This window comes from Meleagris gallopavo, chromosome 2 (assembly GCF_000146605.3).
Source record: "Meleagris gallopavo isolate NT-WF06-2002-E0010 breed Aviagen turkey brand Nicholas breeding stock chromosome 2, Turkey_5.1, whole genome shotgun sequence".
Lineage (NCBI taxonomy): Eukaryota > Metazoa > Chordata > Aves > Galliformes > Phasianidae > Meleagris > Meleagris gallopavo.
Genome location: NC_015012.2, coordinates 60,457,674 through 60,479,021, shown reverse-complemented (window position 1 = coordinate 60,479,021; position 21,348 = coordinate 60,457,674). Strand labels below are relative to the sequence as shown.

At 40.1% G+C, this 21,348-nt stretch overlaps 1 protein-coding gene across 2 annotated transcripts; it reads left to right on the top strand.

Annotated features, from left to right (window-relative positions):
• Positions 1 to 75: 75 nt before the first annotated feature.
• On the top strand, positions 76 to 21,268 carry HSF2 (heat shock transcription factor 2). 2 transcript variants are annotated; one of them, XM_019613017.2, is made up of 13 exons: positions 76 to 1,258; positions 2,315 to 2,421; positions 2,635 to 2,764; positions 3,534 to 3,658; positions 6,958 to 7,033; positions 8,126 to 8,187; positions 8,304 to 8,388; positions 9,243 to 9,412; positions 10,562 to 10,831; positions 11,295 to 11,400; positions 16,552 to 16,605; positions 19,896 to 19,980; positions 20,321 to 21,268. In XM_019613017.2, exons 1-13 carry the CDS (start codon positions 1,184 to 1,186, stop codon positions 20,608 to 20,610), a joined length of 1,635 nt encoding a protein of 544 aa, XP_019468562.1. In that variant the 5' UTR covers positions 76 to 1,183; the 3' UTR covers positions 20,611 to 21,268. The 2 variants fall into 2 exon arrangements, with proteins under 2 accessions (XP_019468562.1, XP_010705729.2); XM_010707427.3 differs by lacking the exon at positions 16,552 to 16,605 and having other exon boundaries at positions 79 to 1,258.
• The last annotated feature ends 80 nt before the right edge of the window (positions 21,269 to 21,348 follow it).

Below are 21,348 nucleotides of genomic sequence, written 5' to 3'. Positions count from 1 at the left end.
GCCGGGCGGGCATCACCTCTGAGGAAAGTCCCTGAGTGCCCGGCGGGTTTGGGCGCGGGTTGGGGATTGGGCTGCTGCTGCTTTCGGTCGCCTGATGTCGTGGAACCTGTAGTTAAACCTGTAGTTACTATTCTGATACGTGTCTGCTTTATCAGTAACTTATTCTTAAAAAAAAAAAAAAATCCCATTCTCGCATCGTGCAGGTGTCTTCAAGTGTTGAGATAACAGTTTTCAGCTGAGTTTAGTTCACGCGGGGGCTCAATACCCTGCAAAATGTTTTACTGACAGTTGGGTTTACCAGTAGCTTCAGCTTTGTTGTGGATGCCCTATCCCTGAAGGTGTTGAAAGCCAGACAGGACTGGACCCTGAGCAGCCTAATCTAGTGAGTGCCAACCCTGCCAGCAGGGGGTTGGAACTAGATGGTCTTTAAGGTCCTCTCCAACCTGAGCCATTGTATGGTTGTGTGCTGTCTACATTCCAGCAGTTTTCCTTCTGTTTTTATTTTTTTTTCCTCCTCTGAAAAAAAGGTGCTGAGGGCAATGTGTTGTCTAGCTTAAAAACAGCCTGTTTTTTGCCACCTCATGCTTCATGGATGCTTCCCAAATTAATTGTGTTTACCTCAAGTAAATATGCCAGGGACCATTGTTTGGTACCTTTATGTTATTTCCTCATTTAAAAATAAAGGCTGAGTTTGAGATTCTGCAAAGCAGTTTGTGGAAGCAAGATATACTGATTGTAGTTCATATAATCAACCTTTGGCAGTTTCTGTATGGATGAAGGTATTGGGAGCCCTTCGTATGGCATATTTGAAAAATATGCTGCCTCAAGTGTAACAGTGAAGAAAGAGTCCTGTTATTGTGACATTTCATTGTTTTCTGTACAAATCCGTATTTTTACACTGTAAGGATGAACACTGAAGCAAAACCAGCCAAATCTTGTCTTCCCGCATATACATCTTAGTGCAGGCACAGGCAGTTGGAGTAACAAATGAAGTACATGAAGATTGTTGTCTGCTGCTGTCAGTAAAAACAGCACTTCAGGTACACAGTAATGCTTCACTGGGTTAAAGCTGGGCTTTAGCATCTGTTTACAGCATTGATGTAAGTGACTGGCGGGGCACCGAGGAACAGTGGAAGTATCTCTCTAATTTTCTGCAATAGGTTTGAAACTTTTCAAGGTGATAATGAAGTTAGGTGCTGCACAGAAGCTGTCTGCTGGCATTGCAGATTGCTGTAGCACCACTTCAAACCTTCAGCTGGTGAGTCAGGTTATCTTAAAATGATCTGTTCTTACCCTTTCTTTTACTTCCCATTTTCTTTATGCTACCTATTTCTCAGCAGGAGACAGGCGTGTATTACTGGGAAGTTAAGAGGTTTTTCGTTTGTCAGAAATGAGTTCTCACATCAGCAATCTTCACATGGTCTCATAGTTGGTTCTTGAAGCTTCTTTATTGGGGAGCAAGCAGCTGCCGGGGGTAGGAAACAAGTGGAGCTTCTTGAACTGAAGGGCTCCTAAAAAGGTGGAGCATAAGTACTGGCATTTGTAAAAGATTATAGGTGAAGTAAGAATATTGTGAATAGATTACAGATAAAACCTCTGCCAATTTGAAGACTCTAATTCTAATTCTGCCAATTACTTGTCCTTTAGTTAATGGAGCAAGATTGTGGAAGAACAAAGAACGGAGGCTTCTATTTGTCTCGGTCTGTGGATGTAATTTGAGGATCAGTTTATTGGGTAAAAGATTGATCCCTTCAGAATTGGCATGCAGGAGGAGGGAATTGTTTCTTGAGTGCTTTTTGGTCATTTTGAAATCATGTGGACAGGCTCAGCTTTTTGACAGCTCTATCTTGTCTATGAACTTAACAAACGAGTCATACTTTTATGCTGGGTAGCAAAAGGGATTTCAGCTGTGATTTGTTGGGTTTTTTTTTGTCCTGTTTTGTTTTTGACCTTTCACAGTCTCTGCTGTATTTGTATTTCCTCTCAAGATTTTAAAGTTCATAATACAAAATTTATGGTATTGTGCTGCAGAGAAACTGGTGCTTGTTGGTAAACTTGTCATTAATTAATTTCTTGAGGAAGCGTGGAGAGAAGCAATGGAAATGTTCTCCTTTAGATATGGATGGCAATGCAAATTGGTAGTTCTCTGTTGCTCTGCAACTGCAGTTATACGCTTTTGTTGTGGAAAACTGCAGGCAAGCAGATCAGTTACGTACTGCATGCACAAAGGAAACATTCCTATGCGGTGATTAATTCTGCAAGACCGGAGTGTGTTCTACAGTAGTCTTAAGTAGCTTTATGTCTCTCATTTTAGAATGGCCAGAGTTTCTTGGTGTTGGATGAACAGAGATTTGCAAAAGAGATTCTGCCTAAGTACTTCAAGCACAACAACATGGCAAGCTTTGTAAGACAGCTAAACATGTGTAAGTTCTCATATTTTGTTTGTTTCTGTCACAATTAAAGATTCTGGATGCGTTTAGTTGTGTTATTTTCTTTGAACAGTTCTGTGTTGTCGCATTTAGAGTACTGTCTCATCCTCAAAACTGATAAAAGGACAGTTGGAACAACATAATTTGAATTCCTTAGTGTGAATTTTCAGATATGAGTTTTCTTTTTCTTTTTTTTTTTTTTAAAGTATGGCTTCCGTAAAGTTGTCCATGTTGATTCTGGGATTGTCAAACTGGAGCGAGATGGTTTAGTTGAGTTTCAACACCCATATTTTAAACAGGGTCGAGAGGACTTGTTGGAACACATTAAAAGGAAGGTTAGTGAAAACTCAGTATATAAACCAACTATAGTAATTTTAAATGAACAGCAGAGTTCATGGCAAGTTTTAATTGTGGGATTGTAAGTCCAAGTGGATTTTGGTGCTCTCATGTACGTTCTGATTTATCTAAAGTTATTTTGGGGGCTTTGACTAGGCTGCTATAGCTAATTATTTCTCTCTCATAGTGAGTTTAACAGGCAGCGAAAATGAGTTATGCAAATAGAAGGTTCAACAGATGCATGTTAAGAGGGCAGAACATGCTTTAACTTTACCATCCCTAATGTAACTATTTTTTATGTAGCTTGTTTCAGAACATAGTTACTGCAAGAAGTAAGCTTCCCACTCAGGAGAGCTGGAAGCAAATACATAAACATGTTTGTTATGCTGCTATTACATTTCTGAAACTTGCTCTGCTGTTACTGAGAATCAGGCAAATAAGAGTAGATATCAAGCAGAAATACAATAACTATGGTGAGAGAGATATGCTTGTTAGCCTTGGGTTAATTTGAAGCAGTTTAGATGTAGAGTGCTGAGTACCATGCCTGGAGAATCTGAACATAAACAAATGCTTATAATACGTATGGGTGATATGGCATCTGTTGTAAGAAGTCTCTTCGTTTCTGTATTTATGTATTTGATGCATGGTTTATTACTGATTTTTAATTCAGTTATTAGCACTAGAGAAGTTATACTTGATCTTCAAAAGAAAATAGTAATTAACAGTGAGTAAAGGGAAGCGTTGTTTCTGAATTCTCATCTCTTAAAGGTTTCTTCTTCGAGACCTGAAGAAAACAAGATAAGCCAGGAGGATCTCTCCAAAATAATAAGTAGTGCTCAGAAAGTGGAGATTAAACAAGAGACTATTGAATCTCGATTGTCTGCCCTGAAAAGGTAAATGCTCTGTCAACAGCTGATCCCTAAAATGGAGTAATTCTAGTAATAGATATTGGAGAACAAATACAACGTAAATGTAAGACCTAATTTTGATTTTTTTTTTTAGTGTTCAACTTGAACTATTGTTGTAGGAAGATAAATTTCAGCAAAAGATTTGTATTAAAATTGAATATTTAAGTATGACTAAAAGTAATAGGCAAAATTGGTGTTTGAAGAACTGTCTTTAATATTAATTCCTTAATGCTGCTGAGGTGGAATATTCAACTAAGTTCTTACCATATGCCAAATAAGCTTAGTTGCTGTGTTTAGTCTGAGGTAGTTTGGTTCTTGCAAATTACTTATGATACTTTCATACTACAATTACTGTTCTTACTCATTACTTTATTTTCCTCTTGCTGTCTTCATTCCCTCAGTGCTGAAATTACAGGACAGTTAATCCTTCTGAAAATTTGTTTGGAATTGTAACTTGAAAATTCATTAGTTACAACCACAGATATGTACAGTCTAAAATCCAAGTATAAATTGAGTATTTTTAGAATATTATTATTTCCTGTTTAGTAATTATGTTTTGTTGTTAACAATATGAGCAGTGTGAGTCAGAAATATTTGTGTGTAGATAGAGTATGTAGATGAAGACAGGATTTATAGAGATAAACTCTTGCACCTCAGTGGTAACTATCTCCAGGACTTCATATTGAGAAAATTATTGCTTGCCTCTGTGGCAGAGATGACTAGTAAGTTGAAGTTTTGAGAAATAAATGGTTTCGTTCACTTGTCATCTTCAGTTCTAATTACTGAAGTTTGAAGGGCAGACTTATTTTGACTAGGAATGGTTTTTATTAGAAACTGGACAGTCTTGAGTGAAAAGGTTTCTATTCACGCTATTGGGTCATATAATTTGGGTTGGAAGAAGCCTCAGGAGGCCATCAGGTTCAAACCAAGCTCAGAGCAGGTCTGACTGGCTGAAATGACATTTGGTTTCTAATGTCTGGACAGTTTGTGAAGATGAAATGATACAATGTCTTTGACATCTAAGTTGTTCAGTGAGAATTAAATAATTTAAGTAAAACTGGATCTAAATCAGAAGAGCCAGTCTTGGGAAGTGTGTTTCTAAAGCTAGTAGGAAGATTGAGAAAGTTCAGAATCCCTGGCTGCTGTTGTTGAATTTGTGATGGAACTCTGTATTTAAACTGTTGGACATTTTAATCCTCAAACTGCTACTAAGCTGCAGCTTACTGCATATCAACAACTGTTTATGAAAACTGAGCTTAAAGTTCCCTAAAAACATGAAACACTGGTGGATAGATTTTCATCATTTTTTGGCTTACATCTTGAAAATTAAACTATGAAAGAGGGAAGGCTGCTATGTTGTCTTTCCTTATGTACTGAAGCTTTTGATATTCATTATCTGATGAATGTGCTTTATTCTGTCAGAAACCACAAGGTTCATGGGTTTGATAGCAAGGGTCACTTTGTATCAGTTTTTATGCTGTCTCAGTTCTGGACTCTTGTGAGTACTGCCAAGGCTTGTAAACAGCCGAGGTTTGTAAAATGACAGTGTTTCAGGAAAACTGCTCTCTCTGCTGTGCTCATCACCTAATGTACTCCTTTACTGGAATTAATTAAAGGCATCCTATAGCTGTGTGTAAGACTTGAGCTTACAAAGATCTGTTCAAGATGAATGTGCAGTTTCTGATAGATCGCTTCCCTCTAGCAAGAAATGTGTGAGGGAGGGCAAATAGGTGTAATATAAATGATGAATGCAGTATTTGCTACAGAACACTATTTTCAACCTAGTCACCACCATTAGCTATACGTTTTCACCAGTGGAAAAACAAGTACCTGCATGCTGTGCTCATACAGTCTATACCAGCAGAAGTGACCCACTGTTTGACAGCTGCTATTTTGCTTTAATTGCTAGTAAGATGTTGCCCACACAGTCCATCTTTCATCAGCCTGAACAGATGGAAGTCACAAGGCACCAGATCCAGACTACGCAGTGGGTACAGTAGGACAATGCAGCCAAGGTTGGCATTGTGCTTCTCAGTCTTCAGGCTGCTATGGAGCCTGGAGTTATCATTTTACAGGAGTTTGCCTTCCCTGACCCGACTCTGGAAGTTTGATCCTTCATCTTTATCAATGTCTTGATGCATCAGTCAGAATTGATGGTTCAGGAAATCCAAAAGGATCATACTTTTTCTATCCCAGAAAAGAGTGCACATCAATTACTAGCTGAGAGCTGTGTCTTGAGCTTTTTCTTTGATAGTACACTCACATGTTGTCACTTCATGGACAGCCATTTTGACTTCAGCTCATAATAGTGACGCTACTCATCACTAGTAATGATGTGATCTAGAAATTGTCACTTTCAGACTCATTGGTACAGTAGGTCCTGACAAACTTTCATATAGTATTTTCTGTTCTTTTGTAAGCATTCATGGGATCCACCTGGCACAAGCTTTGAGATATTCCAGTGTTGCCACCATTGTTTCCACTGCAATGACGCTCATACTCAGTTCCATACTCAGCTCCTTGGTTGTAGTCTGCTGATTGGCATGGATGAGCTGATGGATGGAGATGCTGTTCATTACCCAGAGCTGTGCATGGCCATCCAGAACACAGCGTGTCTTTTTACTGTCACCACCACTAAAATGCACCACCCACCACCTCACTGTGCTCACATCCACTGTTTGGTCTCCATATAAACATTCAGCAAGTGTCAGTGAATGTCAGTGGGTGCAGTTTTTTTCCACATGGAAGAATTCAGTGACACAGCATTGCTTCATATGCACTTTCATATCAGATGCCGTTTTGTCAGACTGCCCTTCTGGTGCCACCTGTTGCACAGCAACAAAATGAAACAGAATATTGGTGGGACGATTCAGCATTTGCTGCCATACCACCAACATCCACCTCTGATGTTGTGGGTCAGTGTAATAAAATAGGAGGCATTACTTTCTGAGAAGCTCTCCTAGGATGAGAAGAAGGTAACTTTGTTGTTTGAAAGGACGCAAAACACCTAATTCCAAAATGCTGAATTAGTAGTAATATGTAATGTGTAATGCCTCACTTAGGAAAAAAGGTGTTTTATGGAGTTTGGAAGTTCTCCCCAGGGTATTTGTTGTGTTTGGTTCTCCATTTTATAATTATTTGCAAGGATTACTAAATGACTTTTTTTGGTACAATCAATAAAACATTTCAGAAAGCTTTAATAAAATTAACTACTCTTTAACAAAAATTAATAATATAAATACTTCAAAATTCAGTTTGATTTCTAAATTATCCTTTTGAAACAGGGAGAATGAATCTCTTTGGAGGGAAGTGGCAGAACTGAGAGCAAAACATCTGAAACAACAGCAAGTTATTCGGAAGGTAGGGCTTCATTCAAACACAATCAGTGGGTGTTTCTGAAGTAGGAATACTCTGTCTTACTGTCCTGGTGTCAGTTGGAATAGAGCTGATTTTCTTTGTAGTGTCTGTGATGCTATATTTTGGCTTGAGGAGAAAAACAAGCTGATAACAGACCAGTGCTTTAGTTGTTGCTGAGCAGTGCTGTACAGCGTCAAGGACATTTCAGCTTCTCCTAGTGTCCTGCCAGCAAGGGGGGCTGGGGATGTACAAGGAACTGTGGGGGGACAGAACCAGGAGAGCTGACCCAGACTGGCCAAAGAGATATCCTGTACCATATGGTGTCATGCACAACTATGAAACTGGGGCAGTTGGCTGGGAGGAACAGCTGCTGGTCAGGAGAAACTGGCTTGATGTTGGTTGGTGGGTAATTTCTTTGTGCATCCCTTATTTTGTAAATACATACATGTGTATGTAGAGGTGTATATTTTTTTTGTCATTACCATTTTTCCTTTTCTGTCTATTTTGGAAGTTCTTTTCACTTGAAACGAACTTTGTATTTCTAATGATATCAAAACAATAGATTATTGAATGGAAGCCACTGATAATATATTAGCTTAGCTTGATGCTTAAATCTGTGATCTACCAGAACTGTTGTAAATTCAAAGAGTTTGCAGATTCTTTTTTTTACATATATTTACATTATAGTAATACTATAAGCTGCAGATAATTACTGTGTCTTTTTTCCATATTGTTCAGGCCAGACGTATGCATTTAATTCTTAATATTAAAACATGCAGGAAGAGATACTGAGATTTCAAGGGGAAGGGCAACTGATGAATACTGTTAACTGTATGGATCCTTTTTTCTGAATTTATCAAGAAAACTCTTCACTAGGCCACAGTATTGATAGATACAGGTTACATGTATGGTCAACATCCTTATGTTGCTTATAGGAATTTTTCTAATAGTTGAATTTACTGACTTTTTTTCTCTATACCAAATGAAGTGTACAAATTTATTCTTAGTGCTTGCTATGTGAAAAAGATATCTTGGTGCTTTGAGAGAAACAATTGTAGAGCAACGTAACTAACTATAATATTCTTTTCTTCATAGATTGTACAATTTATTGTTACCCTGGTGCAGAACAACCAACTAGTGAGCTTAAAACGCAAGAGGTAAGTATGGTCTTGAAAAGTTGCTATCCACTCAATATGCTGACTTCTTTTTTTTTTTCTTAAATAAAACATAAGAATTAGTTCCTAGATGACTGACTTCCTTTTCTGTGATTTAGGCCTCTACTTCTGAACACTAATGGACCTACAAAGTCGAATGTATTTCAGCAAATTGTGAAAGAACCAGCAGACAATAATCATCATGTAAGTTTTACTTTATGCATACCATTTGTTATGGTGGAGGAAGTAGTGAGGAGAGCCAGACAGATCGTGTCTTTCTTACTGAGGATAAAAATGTTGAAGAGCTTTCAACTTTTAGAAGTGGTTTACTGCATTTCCTTCAGAAGCAAGTGTTTTGATAATTGCCATTCACTTATCAATAGAATCACATAGAAGCCACTTAACTATGTGTAGCATCATGGGAAAATACTGATAGCAGTTGCTTTTAATAGTAGTGCTTTTAAGGACTCTTATGTTATGTTGTTGTCTCCTTGAGTTAGGAGTCACAGTACATGAACAGGAATCCGCCTGCAAAGCAGCACCTAGCCCTGCAGAATCGTGTTAAGTTCTTGTGCTGCTTGAATGTCCCACCATTGAAAGATATATTCTGCTGTCCAAATAATTCTGCCTGGGGAAATTATTAGAGTTATTAGCTTGGGACTAGAATTAATAGCTTTATAATGAAGTATAAATGGCAGATCGTGACTAATAACAATTTTTTTAGTATTTTTAGTTCATTTATAGTCTTGCCTTTGTAGCTTTTTGTTGCTTTTGTTGTCTGACATTGGTAGTAATTTATTTGAATACTTTTATTACTTGCCAAACTATTTTTGTAACTGCTCTTTTCCAGCTTGCTCATTTATACATATATTATTTATATACGTGTATATATTTCTATTTCTATCAAACATAGATCTATACAAACTCATTGTAGTTTCCAAGGCATAGGAAAACCTTATACCTCTTTAGAATTGTGATATTGAAAGATACAGTGATAACTGTCAGAATACTGAAGCTAATTGTCCTTCTGTCCCCTCGTTCTTAAAAATTATTCTCAGGTACCTCTCAACAGAACTGAGGGCTTAAAACAAAGAGAACAAATTTCAGATGACATCATTATTTATGATGTTACTGAGGATGTGGCTGATGAGGAAAATACCATGGTTGATGAAGAAAATGCTCCCATTACACCAGAGACAAATGAAGATACCACTTCAGATTCTTCTAAGTAAGAAGTCTTTAGAAGTCTACGTAGAAAGTGGTTTCCAATATTGAATAGTATGCAGTAATTCAGGTGTCTGGAGTACTCTTGCATGTATAAAAGCGTGATTTCTGAATTCACACTAGATCTCCTCTGGATTTGTTCCATGTAGTTGATTGGCTGTAGGAGGTTTTAATATGTTGATAGAAACTAGTGAAAAGTAATCTGTATTATTACACTCTTGTTAAATGTGCTATTTGTCCTAAGACAGAATCAGTTATGTCTACTTATTTTTTGGTTGTGAAGACAGATGGCTATTCAATTTCAAGAACTTTGTTTTTTTTTTTGTTTGTTTCTTTTGTAGTCCCAAGTGTTTTGTGATTGCATTTTATCTTTTTGTACTATAAAAGTAGTTCATCTTTTGCCTATGAGAACTTCTAATTTGGTTCAGAGATTAAGATGCAACTCTGTTCCTTGGTTGTGTGGTACTGATAGAACCTGTGTTATGCCACAAGGAATAAAATTTAGAGATTACTATCTTATACTTGAATTAACACTGTTGTGTTTGTTGAACTGATGTCTGGGAATGCATTCTCTGATAGAAAAGTTTAATTGAGATTAGGTTTCGGTAACACAACTACTTCAGGGTTAAGAAAACTGTGAAAATATGGAGATAGCAAATGAAAACTGTTTTTTTTTTTGTTTTTTTACATTGCTTTCATTGTAAGAAGCTTAATTAACTGTAATGGTATTGACTGAGATCATTCATGTTATGGCTAATCCAGAGTTAAATTGTGTTCCACCAAAAAGATGCAAACTACATGTGGTCTGTCTTGTTTGATGCTCTTATGTGCTTTGTCCTACTTCATGCATAGTTCACATTTATGTGCAGGCTTGTACTTGTTATAATGCAAAAACATCAGAATTCCTATATGCTCAGAATAGTTGTTATGATCTAGCACAACAGTATTTACTGGCTGAGCTGCATTAGCTGTACTGAGTGTTACTGTGCCATACCAGTGGAAAATAGGTATGTTTAGAATATCTGGCTGTATTTCCTGTTAAAATGTGGAAGAAAAATTAATTTCCATATTTTAGCTTGGCTGAAATGGAAAGTAACTAAGCCTTACAAATTTAAGAGTGTATGAAATATTCATAATTTGTCTTGTTTTACAGCTGCAGTCGTTCTCCTGATATTGTAATTGTGGAAGATGATAATGAGGAAGAATATGCCCCTGTAATTCAAGGGGATAAAAGCACAGAATCGGTTGCTGTCTCAGCTAATGATCCCCTCAGCCCTGTCAGTGACAGCACAAGTCCGCTCATGTCAAGTGCTGTACAGCTGAATAACCAGTCAACTTTAACTGCAGAAGACCCAGTCTCAATGATGGATTCCATACTCAGTGAAAATGGAGTAATTTCACAGAATATAAATCTCCTTGGAAAGTAAGTAGCCTGTTTTTTAAGTATCAGAAATTATTGTTTGAAGTCAAAAGAACCGAATAGTAACTCGTAGTTGAGAACTTATTAGCTTTATTCTGGTAATGTAACTTAACAGTGAAATGTTGTAGATAACACCATTTAAACTGGCATTGATGTCAGGATTTACCTGCAGGGTTCCTGCAGGCGGATTGGATTCTGTTAGAACAAGTGAGATGCAGTTGTATTTCTGCTCATGATAGTTGTAGTCTAACATTAATGTGATTTCTCTTTTGGAGTACCAGTCTCCCTTACTTGGCTTCTGCTCTACAGAGTAAGGTTTAAGTCTTTCCCAGGAGTTTATTTTTAATGAAAAGCAGTCGTCATAATTCTAGGTGATATACTGTATCTGTGTGAAACTTAACTGTGATTTCTTTTTTCTTCCTTCTTTTAATAGATGCAATATTACAGTATTGTTTTTGTCTTCCAGAGTTGAACTTCTGGATTATCTTGACAGTATCGACTGCAGTTTAGAGGACTTCCAGGCCATGTTATCAGGACGACAATTCAGCATAGATCCAGATCTGCTATTTGATGTAATTTTCATAGACTCATAAAACGGCTTGGGTTAGAAGGATTTTTAAAGATCATCTAGATCCAACCACACCAGCTATGGACAAGGTTGCCATCCACTGGATCAGGCTGTCCAGGGCCCTGTCCAACCTGACCTTGAATGCCTGCAGTTCTAGTGCCTCATGACTCCCTGAGTAAAAACTTTCCTAATATCTAATCGAAATTTCCCATTTTCTAGATATAAACCTTCTCCCCTTGTCCTGACTCTATCAGGCCATGTAAAAAAAAATTAGTCTCCCTTCTGTTTATTATAGAGCTCTTCTGAAGTATTAAAAAGCTACAATGAGGCCTTCCCAGAGCTTTCTGTTTTCCAGATTGAACAAGTCCAACTCTCTCCACCTTTGTAGGAGAGATGTTCCACCCCTCAGATCATCTCTGTGACCTTCTGGACCTTTACCACCAGTTCCATGTTCTTCCAGGTTGCAAGCACACACTGGCTCCTGTCAAGCTTTTCATCCACCAGAACAGAACTCCCAAGTCCTTCTTGGCAGGGCTGCTCTGAAAGATTTCTTTTTCCAGTCTGTATGCATCTGGAGTTGCCCTGACCCAGGTGCAACACCTTACACTTGGCCTTGTTGAATCTCTTCTAAGTTCTTGGAGGCCTATTTCTCAAGCTTGTCCAAGGCTCTTTAGATAGTATCACTTCCTTCTGTTTTATCAGCTGCACCACGCAGCCCTGCTGTGAGCAAACTAGCTGAAGGCGAACTCTATCCCATTGCCTAGGTCATTGATAAAGATGTTGAAGAGCACTGGTCCCAGCTGCTCTTTGTGGCTGGCTTCTACCTGAACCACAACCCTATGGCTGCAGCCATTCCATTCCTTATCCAGCCTTCAAATCATTCTCTTCAATTTTGAGGTAGGGATGTGGTGTGGACCTTGCAGAAGTCTAGATAGGTGACATCAATTGCTCTGCCTCTGTCTGATGCCATCACACCATCACAGAAGGCCACCAGATTGGTCAGATCTGCCCTTGGGAAGACATGCTGGCTGTTTTGGATCTCCTTCTTGTCTCATGCACCTTAACAAAGTCTCCAGGACATTCTTGTCCACAATCTTCTTAGGCACAGACAAGAGGCTCAGCAGCTTGTAGTTGCCCAGATCTTTTCTCCTTTTCTTAAAAATGTGATATTTTCCTTTTTCTAGTGCAGGACCCTGGCATGCATGTCATCCAGCCCCATACGCTTGAACAATTCACTTTCATCAGATGGTCTCTGACTTGCTCCTTGCTTACAGTTGGAGGAATTTTGCTCCCTCCATCTTCTGTCCAGAGATTCAGGGACACAAAATGGCAAAGGACTTACTGAGTCTTTTCCATGTCTGTTGTAGTCAATTCTCCCTTCTCATTTATCAGACACTACACTCTCCTTAGCCTGTATTCTTCCTGGACCCCATGTCCCTGCTTCCACATGTGCATTTCTTTATTAGTTTAACCAACAGATTTTCAGCCATGCTGGTTTTCTGCCACCTCTGCTTAATTTCTTATGCTTGGGATGGAGAGCAATTGTATACTCAAAAAGGTATCCTTAAAGAACTGGCTGCTCTGCTCTGCTTCTTTGTCTCTAAAGGATAGCTTCCTACGGGATCTCATGCACTAATTACTTAAACAGCAGGAGTTTTGCTCTTTGGAAATTAAAGGTCTTGACTATGTTCTTTGCCAGGCCTATGTTTCTTGAGATCATGAGCTCAACCAGGACATAGTCACTACAGCCCAGACTGCCTCTGATCTTAACCTCTTTAATAGGCTCATCTGAATTACTGAGCACCGTGTCAAGTGATGCTTCAACTCTGGTCAGTTTGTCTGAATTTGTCCTCAGTGTGCTCCAGGAGTCTCCTGGATTGCTTGCAGCCTGCTGTGCTGCTTTCCCAGCAGATATCTAAGTAGTTAAAATCCCCTATCAGGATGAGAGCCTGTGAGCATGATATTTCTTGAAGATGGAGCAAGAAGGCCTCATCGGCAGGCTCCCCTTGAACAGGCAGTATGTGGTGGACCTTAGCAGCCGCATGTCCATTATTGTTCCTGTCCCTCATTTTTACTCACAAGCTCTTGATCTCGTCATGACTGTTTTTTAGAGGTAGTTCTTCATGATCTATTAACTTCTAAACAGAGAGGGCAACTCCTCCAATCCTCCTGCCCTGCTAGTCTCTTCTAAAAAGCTTATAGCCCTCAGTCATAGCGCAGCATTGTGTGACTCGTCCTACTATGTTTCCATGATAGCAATTAGGTCCTCATTTTTTTAATTGCATCATTTTTTCTTCTCCTTATTTCCCATGCTAAGTGCATTGGTATAGAGACACTTCATCTGGGCTATCAGCTGTGTTACCTTCTTGGAGGAGCCCTCTCAATTGCCTTTGGGACAAATCTTGAGGTTTTCTTGTGTTGCATCCTAAAGTGACAGTGTTCCCTGGCTCTCTTCTGTCACTCAAAAGAACATCCCCTCCCCCAATCAAATTTAGCTTAAAGCTCTGCTAATCAGCCTCGGCAGTTTACTGCCCAGAACGTTCTTGCTGCACCTGCTCAGTTGCATCTGATAATAGCTTTATTCCTGATCCTTTCAACATGCTCCCAAAGGCATAAAATCTCTTTTAATGTTTCAAAATATCCTTGTTGCAGCCCCATATCACTCAAGCTGGGTCATGAGGAGTGGATAGTAGTTCTCCGGCTTTATCAGACTTGGTAGCCTCTTCTTGATGTCATGAATGTGTGCCCCCAGCAGCATCAAACCTGTTTGATCCACATGACAAATGGGTGCCTCGCAATAAGGAGTCCTGAATTGCAAGCATGGCTTTTTTTTTTTTTTTTGGTGGCATTGGTTCTGACTTGGGTCCTTGGTGGGCAGCTGCATTAAGTTGGTCCATTCCTGGGTCTGAACCTTTCTCATGCCCTCTTCTTTCCAGCCCCAGAGCCTCGTATCTGTTGCTTAGGGGCACTTTGGTGGCAAGGTGAAAACTCCTTCCGTAAGTGAAGTTGAGAGTCCAGTTTCCCTTATTTTGCATATTTCTGTGGTCTGTCTCCTCCAGTTTGGAAGCTGGCTTAGCTTCTTCTCCTTGCAGGTTTTAAGACAGGGCTGTTGACTTGCTTATGTCTCTGAATAATACTATATGCATCACTTTCTTTCCAGTTCCTACCTGGTAATTGCCTCATGCAGCCTGACAGCTTGCACCCATGACGCCCCTCTCTTCCCTCAGGCCCTTGGGGAAATTTCAGAGTCTGGAACTGAAGATCTGGGCAGCTCTGTTGCTCCTTGGGAGGTCTGGCTGGGGGCATGTGCTAGCCCGAGATGGTTGTGACTCTCGAGTCAGGGTTTCTGCCTCAACCTGTCTGTTGCAGCAGTGGTCATCATGTTTATTTCAATAGAGTGGTGCTCCGTGCTGTGAGCAGCCTGTTGCCCTCTTTGCCAACTGCTGTGCAGTATCCCAACTGATGTGCTATGTCTTCGTTGCTCATGTTCCCAGGGGACTCACTCTTGTTAGGGGTGTTATGCTGCTGCTCCTGGCTCTGCCCGTGCCTCCTCAGCCACTCCCAAATGAGAACTGGCCAGCCCAGGTGGCTCTCACCTTGTCCTGGGGTCTCCTCTCATTCAGGACTCCCCTTGCACACCATGATCCCCTGCTCTACTGCAAAACATATCTGCACTGGAGCTGATTGCTGTGGAAAATGACCCAAATTTTCTGTTTATTTCAATATTTTTGTATTGTTTTGGTAATATATTGTGTGGATTGTTACTGTTCAAAATGGACGAGATTCTTTTCTTGCCTTCCATTTTAAAAAGGAAAGTTATAAGTATTTGTGTATATGTTTATCTGGGGCATTGGTAAAACTGTAATACACAACTGCTCTCAGTGCATGCTGTAGTGATGACATTGATTTAAACTTTTGATTGAGTAATGGCTTTTTTAGTGAAATAATGCTTGTATTTGTTACTGCATGAACTCAAGATACTGGTTAGATTAATAATCTTTCTTTGAAATAGCCTAGCACATTATCTGTCATCTTCTCCGTAAGCTTGTGCTAAAAAAGCTCTCTTATTACAAGTTTCTCTGACATTTCAAGTTATTTCTTAGGAGTATTTGTATGTTCTTAATTTCTGTTCAGGTTCAAGTCAAGTAGAGTGATTTGGTTGGGAGGGACCTGTGCAGGTCATCTTGTTCAAAGGCTGGCATGAAAGATCGTGTTACTCTGGGTCTTGTCAGCATGAAGTCTGAACTCTCCAAAGGGAGTCTGCTTGGGTGCCTGCTCTACTGCTTTGCTCTCTGTGAAGAATTTTCTTATGTCAGTCACAATTTTTCCTGCTGCAGCATGAAACTCTCACATCTTGTCCTATATCCAGCTCTGTGGAGTTTGTCATCTCAGTAACACTTCTTTATTAGCAGTAGAAAAGTGCACTTAACCACGCTTGTCTGCCCTCTACAGACAAAATAAGCCATGCTTCATCAGCCCATTGTATGTCTCATGCCCCCTAACCATTCCTCCAGACTCTCTAGTGTGAACATTCTCCTACTGGGAGACCTAAAACTGGTCACTCCCTGCAGCACGGTCATGCTGCTGGCTCATGTGAGATGTTGTCTAGCAGGACTCCAATCTCTGAGGAGCCATTCCCTGTCCATTTGGTCACTAACCTGGGTTGGTGCATGGGGTTATTGTGTCCTTGATACGTTTGTCTGTTGAACTTGACAGAGTAACTCTTAGCTCACTGTTTTCAGCTTGCTGAGATCCCACTTAACACCAGCTCTGCTCTCCCTTGTGTTGTTGACTCTTTCCAGTTTGGTGTTTCTTGAAAACTTTTTTGAGGTTTGCTCCTCATTGTTGTGCGCAGATTTCTCCACGGAGCAAATCAAGAATGAATTGATATTCCTAACACTGCAGCAAACAATGTTACTCCAAGTTAGATGTGCTTATAGTTATTTTCTTTGTGACCGAAGCTTTTGTGATTCCAAACAATGTAAACTCTAACATTTTCTTTGCAAAAGTGGTAACTGCCTGTAAATAAACTTTAGTTGTGATTGGGGCTGAAAACATAGTTCAGGGATTATTCTCACACACACAGATGTGACATTCTTGTATTTTTAATAGGACATTAAGATACCTAAAGCTTGATATGTTTTGTCTTATTCAGCTTTTTACAAGCTCCGTGCAGATGAATCCCACAGATCATATCCCTAATACCAAAGTAAGTCTTAAATCCATTGCTCAATGTACTCAGTAGTTGAGAGATGCAAACTTTTTTCATCCTTTACTTTTTTCTTTACGGGTATAATTGCACTTTTTTTTATTCTTTTAATTTCAAGACTTTCATAAGGATAGGAGAGCTGCAGGTGAATTCATCCTGCTTGTTAGGCTTTAAATAGGAAGGAGTAGTTAGGAGCAAATGTCATTTAGAACTGTTAGGCCAACACCTGTACATATTGCTAGTCTTTTTTTATTCTCTTAAATTTTAGAATTTGCAAACATATAGTTTCTCAGTAGGTTTTCGTCTGTGCTGTCTGGTGGGAAACATTAGGATAAGTAGCAGAGCAAAACACTAGCTTCTAGAGTTTGTCCTATTCATTTGTGAGCATTAGTTCTTGTTTGAGTAAGTCTGTTTCCATTTCATATTTTTCTCTTCCAGGCGCTGTTAGTTCAATTTACTGATATCAGTGCCTCTTTCACAGAATAGTAGGGGCTGAAAGGGACTGCTGGAGACCCTCTCTGTTAAAGCAGGTTCTCTAGAGTAGGTTGCACAAGAAAGTGTCCAGGTGGGCTTTGAGTATCTCGAGAGAAAGAGATTCTACAGTCTCTCTAGTTAGCCTGTTGTAGTGCTCTGTCACCCTCAAAGTAAAGAAGTTCTTTCTCATGTTCAGATGGACCTTACTATGTTCCAGTTTCTGCCTGTTGTCCCTTGTTCTGTCGCTGGGTACCACTGAAAAGAGCCTGGCTCCATCCTCTTGACATTTAACCTTTAGATATTTATACATATGTGTATCCCCTCCCCTCCAAGCTAAGCAGTCCCAGGTCTCTCAGCTTTTCCTCGTAAGAGAAATGCTCCAGGCTCTTGATCATCTTTGTATCCTGCTGCTGGACTTTCTAGTTGTCTTTCTTGAACTGAGGAGCCTGGAACTGAGCTCTGTACTCCACGTGTGGCCTCATCAGGGCAGAGTGAAGTGGGAGGAGAGCTTCCCTTGAGGCTGCACTTTTAATGTACCCTAGGATACTGTTGGACTTAGTGTCTGTGTGAGCATGCTGCTGGCTCGTAGCCAACCTGATGTCTGCCAGGACCCCCAGGTCATTTTCCACAGAGTTTCTCTCCAGCTTGTAAGCTGCTAACCTATGCTGATGTGTGGAGTTATACCTCCATAGGTATAACACACTTGCCCTAGTTGAACCTTGAAAGGTTCCTCTCCACTCAAGTGTACTCTGCAGCCTTTCCTGGTCTTGCTGAATGGCAGCACAGCCGCCTTTTCAAAATAGTTGGTGAGCTAAGTTCTAGGAGTGTGTCAGCCACTCCTCCCAGCTTCATATCATCAGCAAACTTACTGAGGATGCATTCTATCCCTTCATTTAAGTCATTGATGAAGATGTTAAACAAGACCAAACCTGGTACTGATTTCTGGGGAACAGCGGTAGCAATGGTTCCCCAACAATACTGCTGCTGATCACAACCAATTCTCAGTCCATCTCATTGTCTATTCATCTTTGCCGTGCTTTCCAGGCTTCCCCCTGAGGATGTTATGGGAGACAGTATCAGAAGCCTTGCTGAAGTCAGTGTACACAACATCCACTGTTAGCTATTCAGTCATGTCATTAAGAAAGACTACCACACTGGCCAAGGATGATTTCCTCTTGGTGAGCCCATGTTAACTACTCCTGATAACATTCTTTTCTTCCACTTGCTTGGAGATGACATCCAGAATAAGATCCTTCTCAGCAAAGGGGAATTTTTCCTTTTTGCAGACTTTCTCTTCCAGTGTCTAGGATGGCTGAGGACCAAGCATAGTAGTAAAGGCTGAAGCAAAGAAGGTGCTCAGTAACTGTTTTCAGTGTCCTCCATTTACCAGGGCATCTACCTCATTCGACAGCAGGCCCACATTTTCCCTCATCTTCCTTTTGCTATTGATGTACTTAAAGAAGCTCTTCTTGTTGTCCTTAACGTTCCTTATTAGATTAGAACCTTCCTTTCATTCCAGGTGGGCCTTAATCTTCTACATTGCATCCCTGCATGCACTGACAGTGTTCCTGTATACTTTCCAAGTGGTCAGACCCTTTTTCCACATTCTGTAGACTTTCATCTTCTGTTTGCGTTTTTTCATGAGCTCCTTGCTCATCCATGCAGGTTTCCTGCTGCTTTTACCCAACTTCTTAATCTTGGGGTTGCAGTGATCTTGAGCTTGGAAGAAGTGGTGCTTTAATGTCATCGGGTTCTCTTGGGTCCCCTTATCTTCCAAAGCTCTAACCTACAGAATGCCTCCAAGTAGATCCTTTAAGAGGTGTCCTGAAGGCCAGATTGCAATCCTAATTATTACACTGTTGTTTCCACACAGGCTCTGAATTCCACTATCTTATGGTCATTGCAGTCAAGGCTACTCCCAGTCTTCACATTCCCAACTAGTCCTTTGTAAGAACAAGGTCCAGCACTGCACTTCTCACCTCCTCCACCACTTAGGTTAGAATCATCAGTGCTCTGCAGGAATCTGGACTGCGTGTGCCTGGCAGTGCTGCTTTTCCGGCAAATACTAGGGTGATTGGAATCCCACCATGAGAACAGGTGCCTGTGACTTAGAGGCTCTTTTCAGCTTCTGTAGAAAGCCTCATCAACTTCCTCTAACTGATCAGGTGGCCTGCAGTAAACAGCTATTGTGGTGTCACCTATATTAGCACGCCTTTTAGTTCTTACCCATAAATAAGCTCTCATCTCCTTCATCATTTATCCCTCGGCAGAGCTTTAATACACTACAGTTCTCATATCGAGAGCAACTCCACCATGTCCCCTTGCTGGCCTGTCTTTTCTCTGTCTTTTCTGAAATGTACGTAAGCATTCATGAGCTGTCCTGCACATACTTTGTGATCACAATGAGATCACAGCCCTGTGCCTGCACACAGGTCTTCCTCTTTATTCCCCGTGCTGTGCAGCCTGGTATGTGGGTCCTTCAGAGAAGAAAAGGGGAGATGAGAATGCTGATTTCTCTAGAGGGATGCAAGAGGATCCCCCATAACTGTACACAACCTTGACGTGGCTGGCCTTCTGCCTCATGTCATGGGAGACAGCTCAGGAATGTTTGTTACTGTTCTGGTTGGCCTGGCTTACTCTCCAATCAGTTGCAGTGTTGTGAGTTGTTCTGGACCTGTTCCCCAAGTCCTTCAGTTTAAAGCCCGCCTTCACAAATACTTTTTCAAAATAGTTGGTGAGCTAAGTTCCAATATCACTGCAGTTGCATTAAAGAAGCTTTGAGAGCATGTTTTTTAGATTTAACTTTATTTTTCCAGATGGAGACAAAGGGAATAGAAACTACCAAGAATAATGCTGGTCCAGCTGCTTCACAGGAAACACAAGTTTCTAAGCCTAAATCAGGTTAGTTGTAATAAGTGGTTTTCTTTTTGAAATAGTTTAAGAGTTGAGCAAGTATTGTTCTCACTGCTTTTGTTTATCAGCATGACGCAGGTGTAGACAAACATTTAATATATCTGCTTTTAAGGTTGCTTAATGGCACTGTATGAAACTGATGTTTTGTGGGAGAATCAGAATAACTTCATATAGTAGTTCTTCAATCATTTTAAAACAAGCATACAACTTTTTAAAAAAGTCTTAATCTTTTAATAAATTGTAAGGTCTTGCTTTATTTTTTCTCATTCTACATTTAGAATGGCATGTAACTGATAATGCATTGGGAATTTTTTTTTTTTCCCCTTAGATAAACAACTCATACAGTATACTGCATTTCCTCTGCTTGCATTCCTTGATGGGAACCCAGGCTCCACTGTTGAGAGCGGGAGCTCCACAACTGAAACTCCTTCCTCTGTGGACAAACCCCTGGAGGTGGATGAGCTCCTGGAGAGCAGCCTGGATCCTGAACCCACTCAGAGCAAGCTGGTGCGCTTGGAGCCGCTAACAGAGGCAGAAGCAAGTGAGGCCACGCTGTTCTATTTATGTGAACTTGCCCCAGCACCCATGGACACAGACATGCCATTCTTGGATAACTAATGTAATGGGGACTATGTACATTGTCATGAAGAGGAACTATTTATTTAGAATATTGTTTGGTATGAGTTTTTTGTAAATCACTGCTTTATGTAACCAGATAGTGTGGAATCTGAAATACCTTTGCTATCCTACAAGCAATTGTTTAGCTACAGTTAGACAAGCTGTTAGATACATTTGGCAATACCAAGTTGGACTGTTACAGTACTGCTGTCAAATGCTTGGTATACCTACGCATATCTCTAAATACCTGAGGTAACCAAACACTTGTTAAGAGTAAGCTTCAATTTATGGTTTCTTCCACTTCTGGTCTTACATATAATGATGATGACAACTAGTAGTGTATGGTTAGGGAGCACTGACTTTCTGTATCTTTTTTTTTTTCTATTTTCTACAATATTTTGTTTAATAAACATAAGGCTTTTTGGGGTGGGGGGGACCAGGACCTGATGTTAGGCTTTTTTTTCCCTGCTTGAACTGGGAACAAAGTGCCTGTACCTTGCTAAATCTTGGTTCTGCCTTACTTTCACTTCAGTGAAAGTGCTTATACATAGCACAAACTGGGGAAGAAGTTCTTTACAGCCGCCAGGCCCCTTGACTGCATGAGTACTTTAACTTGGACCATCTACTCTGATAAAATAAATGTTATGTAAGTAAGTGTGGTACCTTAAGTGTTGTCTCTTATTCCTTAAGCGTTGTCTCTTATTCCCTGTGCCAAGCAGATGTGAACTTAACAGCTGT

Excerpts from the sequence above, each read along its gene's own strand:
- HSF2 (XM_019613017.2), top strand. The coding sequence starts at position 1,184 with ATGAAGTTAGGTGCTGCACAGAAGCTGTCTGCTGGCATTGCAGATTGC. Across the intron at positions 1,259-2,314 it reads CCACTTCAAACCTTCAGCTG|AATGGCCAGAGTTTCTTGGT; the intron begins GTGAGTCAGGTT and ends CTCTCATTTTAG. Across the intron at positions 9,413-10,561 it reads ACCACTTCAGATTCTTCTAA|CTGCAGTCGTTCTCCTGATA; the intron begins GTAAGAAGTCTT and ends CTTGTTTTACAG.